This window comes from Mchenga conophoros, linkage group LG22, assembly GCF_057382185.1.
Source record: "Mchenga conophoros isolate Kocher_MC1m ecotype Shallow Benthic linkage group LG22, M_conophoros_male_GT1.1, whole genome shotgun sequence".
Taxonomy (NCBI): Eukaryota; Metazoa; Chordata; class Actinopteri; order Cichliformes; family Cichlidae; genus Mchenga; species Mchenga conophoros.
The window spans coordinates 30,118,852-30,125,516 of record NC_140546.1 but is presented as its reverse complement, the minus strand read 5'-3'; the positions used below and the strand labels follow the sequence as shown (position 1 = coordinate 30,125,516).

Genomic DNA, 6,665 nt, shown 5'->3' with positions numbered 1-6,665 from the left:
TCCTTCCTTATTCCTCTGATCTAAACAAATTTGACACATCATATTCTAATAATTGTTTTCTTGTACTCACACAACCCACATCAAGCTGCCATAGAAAAGTTAAAAAGGCCAAATAGCACAGCGTAGACCAGGCAGTCACACAGCTCCAGGTTCACTCAAGAGCTCGACTAATCAGTGCTGCCAACTCCTCAGTAAGGAACATCGCTATTGGCCATCCTAAAAGTCACTAGAAGTCGCTAAATGATGGCATCGCTTAATTTACATAATTGGTCATGCCTATGTAATTGGAATGGCTGCTGTAGGAGAGAAAAATAACATTGTGGAAGAGGCATAATGTGAGTAAAAAACACCCTAAACGCATTTGGAATATATTTAGAACTACAAATTAAATTTCTTTTTAGGAATTATTGTTTTTTTTAATGTCACAATTCAAACCCTCCTCCTTTATCCAGATTTGGGACCAGCAAAAGTGTGTTTATGTGTTTAAGTACTTTTAAACCTTGTGATCCACAAAAAGTAACAGCAAAAGAAGAACATTTTAGCCATAACGTTGTTAACAAACTACATTAACAATCAAAATGGACATAACTTCAGTCGGGTGTACAAGATGGCGTTAAGGCCGCCGCCTGTGAGCGCCTTGGCACAGGTGAGGTGCACACAGGAGCACGCCCGCTTGTTGAGTGTAAGAGCGACACATATGCGATACATTTCAAGTCAACGTCTCCAAAAACACCAGAAAAAGTTGCCAGATTTGTCACTAGTTACTTTTTAGAAAAAAAGTTGATAAGGGGTCTGAAAACTTGCTAAATATAGTAACAAAGTTGCTAAGTTGGCAATTACCTGCCCCTGTCCTTATTAAAGGGAAAAACCAGCCTTGCCTACCAGGGGTGGTTCCCAGATTAGGGTTGCACCTGTCTCATTCATACTATATGTCACGGTCTGCAGAGACAGGCCGTGCGGTGGTGTGTGTAATGGACCCAGGTGCGTACACAAGTGAGCAGACGGGAGTGAGCGTAACAGAAAGCGAGCCGTTTAATATGGCTGGTAGAAAAGGTACAAACAAAGGGCAAGGCAAACTGAAGCAAAATTAACACAAACCTAAACTGGGGAATCTAAACAAACAATAAGAAAAACCTAGACAGGAAACTTGGAAGCATGGCATGGGAAACATGGCGTGGACGACAGACCAGGCATGGAAACACGGAGGGTGGGAACACAGACGACGCGACACAGACTGTCAGAAACACAGAGACTAAATACACATGAGGGATGATCAGGGGAAGTGGCCACACATGGGAACGCAGCTGACACACATGAACTTAACGACAGGACAGGAGGAGTGAAACTGAATACACTGACAGTGAATGCAGGCCTTCAAAGTAAAACAGGAAACATGAGACATGAACCGGGGAGACGTAGTACAGGGGGAGGTGACAATACTGACAGCATGAACTTGACAGTACAAGACGCACAGACATAAACACACGAAGGGCAAGGGAGACGTAATGCAAGGGTGATATATACAAATGGCTGGACTACCTTAATGAACCTAAACAATCAATAAACATCAAAATAGACTAAACACAAAACACCGGGTCGCACGACCCAGGACCATGACACTATATACTTATTTATGACAGCTTAGGTGATATCTGGTTATATCTCATTTGATTCAGCTGTCTAAATTAACAAATAGCAGTGAACCTCAGAGCAGCAGTACACACTAGCTAATCAAAGCCTACACACAAAGTAAAACTCACAGTGCAAATTATTGAGATTTATTTGTAAACAAATATTTTTCCCCAATCTGTACTGCTACACCTAATCACTCACATGCCAAATCCCACTCAAACATAATAGTATATTTTCCTAATCAAGCTCATGTGAGGCTAAAGTTGCCCACTTTATAAACTGAAAAGATAATTATCAAGTTGCTCTTCCACTGTACTGTTTGCTTTTCATTCCACTGAGGTAGGCCCAACTGTAAAGCAAGAGCACTGCAGCAGAGCCCAGAGATTAAAGCAATTGTTTATGCTTTGAATACAGGCAGGCGGGCTGTGAGACAATACAAACAGACAGAATTAAATGACTTAGAAATTGTGTTATCATACTGCAGTCACAATATGAATGGACTCACCATTGTGAGGAAAAGTTAAAAGCCCACCATCTAAATAGTTTACCTTAACACAGATTTCCACTTATGAAACACTGACCTTCTGAATGACATTTGCCTCCTGTTAAGCTGAGCGTGTTTGGCATTTAAAAATGCCCTGATTCAGACACTTCACCTTACCTCTGCCAAGAAACATGGTAAATAAAGGAAGGAAACAATCAATGTGCTTCCCTCTGATTTTCAAGGAAAAGCCTTGTGGTGCTTTCCGACGCTCTAATTGTAAACATTTAGCATGTGTGGTATTTTAGCCTCTGTAATCACGAAATAACAGTCCACATATCCCTCATATCCACAGGGGCGCAACAACATAAGTGTAAATGGAAGGTGCCCAGGGGCTGCTTTTTTTTAGAGCAAAACCTAACTGTGGATATACAGACCAGCGACAACATTACTACGTAAACACGCCTTAAATAAAAAGAAGCACACACAAAAGAATCAAACGACTATTTTTCTCAAAACCTGGGGTCCTCAAAAGCACACGCACACAATGCTTTCGTATAATGGAAACCACACACTACATAAAACAAAAGAAGAAAAAGTCTACAGGGAATGTGACGCACAACACAAATTCCTCCATTAAAATGAGTTTGTTCACACAAAGAACCTGTAGGCTCTTCTCCTTGGACAGGAGCAGTGACATAGCATCGTCAATGTCCTCTATCCTCAGTATGTGGAAAGTTTTCGGATGTCTTCAGTGGAAGCCTGGGAAACATGATTCTCACTGCATCTGTAATCACACAAGCAGCAAACAAATTTAAATGAACATCCATAGAATACATCCGATTTCAGTGTTCATGTCAGCAGCAGCAGCAGCAGCATTTAATCATACAATATGACTGAATTTAAAAAAAAAGGTAGAAAAGACCTGAATCCTTTCAACTGTGCATTAATTTAATATTATTTAATATGCTTATTTAAGAAATTGCTACACACACAGATGACATTTATATGTCCTTGGATCGTTTAGAGCAATCTTGATTTTTAACAGGGTTTCACGTGTAGGGACAGAGGGGGACATTTAATAACAAAAAAACTAAAACTGGATCATCTATGAACTCAAGTTGAGGTAATGATGATGACTTGGTGAATTTAAGTAAAATAAATACATAAAAAAAACCTGTTCCCCATCAGCTCAGTCTTGAAGGATAAAAACATAACTCACAGTGTGATGAAGCATTCAGAGGATGACACTGCTGATACAAATTTCTAATTTCTGTCTTTCAGAAATTAGAGCAGTGAAAGGCCAATAAAGAACTTTTTAAACTTTATCATAAATTGTTTTACTTTATTTTTAAAGTAAAGTCTACATTGTGCCAGATTTAAATGTGGCACAATGCACACATAACAATCCTGCACAAAAGAGCTCAGCAAATTTTCATTAAAATACACATTTATCTAAAAACATTTAATTCACTTGTTACATTTTTTAATAAAGTCCATTGCAGGTTCAAAGATCATGGAATCATTAATCAATTTACCAGACAATGCTATTGTTATTTTTTCCATCATTTCATCTGACATGTTCATTGTGACATCACATGTTTCTTATGACATCAGCATGACTCATCACATTCTATTAGAATTCCTTTGATCTGAAATCTATATAAGTAACCCAAACCCTGTGTCCATTCAGTTACAACCTCACTGAAGAGGCAAACAGCTTATACGCTTGACTGTAATTTGAGACACTTTTTTGAAGTGAACAAGGAACACAGTTAGCACTGTTGTAAGTAGTAGTAGATTTTAACTTTAGTTAAATTACAAAAATGTCTGAGTCCCCCTCCATTTCCAGTGATGTGATGGAAGAGAATGTAAACCTTCGCCAGCAAGTGAGGGAATTCAAAAATGAGAACAAAAACCTCCGAAAAACCATTGAACTGCTTCTCAAAGAATATGGGTTTTCTAAAAACAAGAACAAAAGGGAACTACAACTACAAAATGAGAAGCTTTGCTTGGAGAATTCAGAGCTGAACTATTGTGTTGCCTATTTGCACTGTGAAAATCAAGCTTTCAGACAACAAGTTCAAGCAAAGGAGAGTGCTTATGAACAAAATGATCAAGAATGGAAAAGTGCTCTGGAGCAACTTAAAAACAACTTAAAAATGCCTTGTAAACACGAAGAGTATGAAATGGAGAAGCTGGCATTGCAGGAAAAAGTTGAAGATCTCCAATGGGACAACCAGGCATACAGATTAGACAATGATGCTATAATACAGAGCATGTGTGACCTGAAACAGACTTTTCAAAATGAAAAAGATAAAATGAGACAAAATGAACAGGCTCTGGAAGAAAGAATGCACCGTAACCGTGAAGAGTATGAAATGGAGAAGCTGGCATTGCAGGAAAAAGTTAAAGATCTCCAAACGGACAACCAGGCACTCAGGTCAGAAAATGATGCTATAATACAGAGCATGTGTGACCTGAAACAGACTTTTCAAAATGAAGAAGTTAAAATGAGACAGCAAATCCAGGCTCTCCAAACTGACATCCATGAGGCAAACGCAAGCCTGGAAAATTTCAAAGATTTTAAGGAACTGTATGAGGAATCAAAACAGGAAAATGAGTCTCTGAACAATCAAAACCAAGACCTGAAACAAGAAATTGAAGCAAAAAACATTGCTATTCAGGAAGAAGTTAAGGAGCTCAAATCTGTTTTGCAAGAACTCAAATCCTTTGAAGAAGAGAGTAACAGAATAAAGGAACAAAACAACGCTCTGGAACAGGAAGTCCAGGAGCTTACCAAAAAGTTGGCTGATTGTCAGAAGGAAATGAGACAAAATGAACAGCCTCTGCAAAAAGAAATGCAAGAGCTTGATAAAGGTGAACCCCATCAAAGTAGTTTTGAGCTCACACCTGAATCCAATGAGTCAACTGAAAAGGAAGAGAGGATTAAAACAAGCGAAACTACAGACCTGGAGGAGAAAAACAAGGACATCCCTACAGAAAGTTCATCTCACATGGAAACTCCACAAGAGCAGACGTTTCAACCCAGAGACGTGGAGGATCATGGGGGATGGACAACATGGCTCCAAGGTGCTGCCTTGTATTTAGCATTTTCTGACTACATCTATCCCCATTTCTGAAAGGCAGTTTGCAGTAAGTAAGGGGAACGGAGCATTTCTTCCCCACTCCCATCTTTCGACATCCCATGTATATACACCACTACAACTCTTTCCCCTCAAGCCCCATAGACAATATAGAACAGGGGTGTCCAACTCCAGTCTTCAAAAACCAGATGTGCTAAGGAGGAGTGGATCAAGAAAGAAAGCTGTTTTCCTATAGATTTCTATAGGTTTGCATCAGGCTAGCTGTTGCCATCTGGTAGACTTCAGACTGAATGTACACTTAAGGTTCTTCTGTATTGGCTTCAAGTTTCCAACGAACAAGCTATGTCCATGTTTTGTACCATCTATGCCCCAACCAGTCGTGGAAGATGGCTGCCCCTTCCTGAGCCTGGTTCTTCCGAAGGTTTCTTCCTCTTAAAAGGGAGTTTTTCCTTCCCGCTGTCGCCAAGTGCTTGCTCAGAGGGGATCGTTAGATTGTTTGGGGTTTCTTTTATATTGCAGGGTCTTTACCATGCAATATAAAGTTCCTTGAGGCCACTGGCTATGCATTGGCCTAACTTAGCCAGTGGTCACATTGCATACATAGCTATTTATCAACCATCATTTGCATTCTAGATTCCAAAAGGTTGAATCTGTTGATCTGGACGTAGCGTTTTCAGTGGGAGAAATGTTTCCTCACTCATCCAAGTGACTGAAGGAGAATGTTTCTCCCATTGAAAACGCTACGTCCAGATCAACAGATTCAGCCTTTTGGGATTTACTTACCTGGATGCCTGAGCATGCATCAGTGCATTCTCTATTGCTTTTCCATCTTCTTTGTATGGTTGATTATAAGATTAATGGAGGTTTTCTCCATTTTCTTGAACTCAGTTGGAAACTTTTCTTAGCATGAGCTTTAACATAATTTCATGATAAAATAAAAAGAAATTGTGAAACAGTTTAAAGCTTTGTACTGTTTGCTTATTTGATTTTAACAAAGGTTTGGAGAATATGCTACTTTAGTGAGACAGTGTGTTCTTATCTGTATCTGTGGTTTTAAGTTTTTTGTACCCCACTTTAGTTGCATTTCTTTATTTCATTTAAATTAACTTTAAATACTTTAATGTAGCTGCTGTTTGGCTGTTTTTGCTCTTTGTTCCCTTAGAAGAGACTCTTACGGTTTACAAATGGCTCTCCATTTAGTATCACTCTGTGCCTTCTATTTTATCCTAATTTAGCAAATATGTATCATTTTTATTCAGTGTTTTCATGAAAGCCTTATTTGTATCTAATACTATTGGCGAGAAGATATACATGCAAGTTTGAAATCTTTTTTCCTTCACAGGGAAAAATGGCTAAAAGTCATTGTCCCATCTTAGCCAGCTCCTCACCCACACTTATCTGTTTGCCTGGGGTTATTTGCTTTGGATTAAATGTACTCATTTTGG

At 39.0% G+C, this 6,665-nt stretch overlaps 1 protein-coding gene across 1 annotated transcript; it reads left to right on the top strand.

The window, feature by feature from the left end:
• The first annotated feature begins 3,821 nt into the window (after positions 1-3,821).
• Positions 3,822-6,182, top strand: LOC146549696 (uncharacterized). Its single transcript, XM_085263219.1, has one exon. The coding sequence runs from the start codon at positions 3,940-3,942 to the stop codon at positions 5,254-5,256; it is 1,317 nt and encodes a 438-aa protein (XP_085119345.1). The 5' UTR covers positions 3,822-3,939; the 3' UTR covers positions 5,257-6,182.
• The last annotated feature ends 483 nt before the right edge of the window (positions 6,183-6,665 follow it).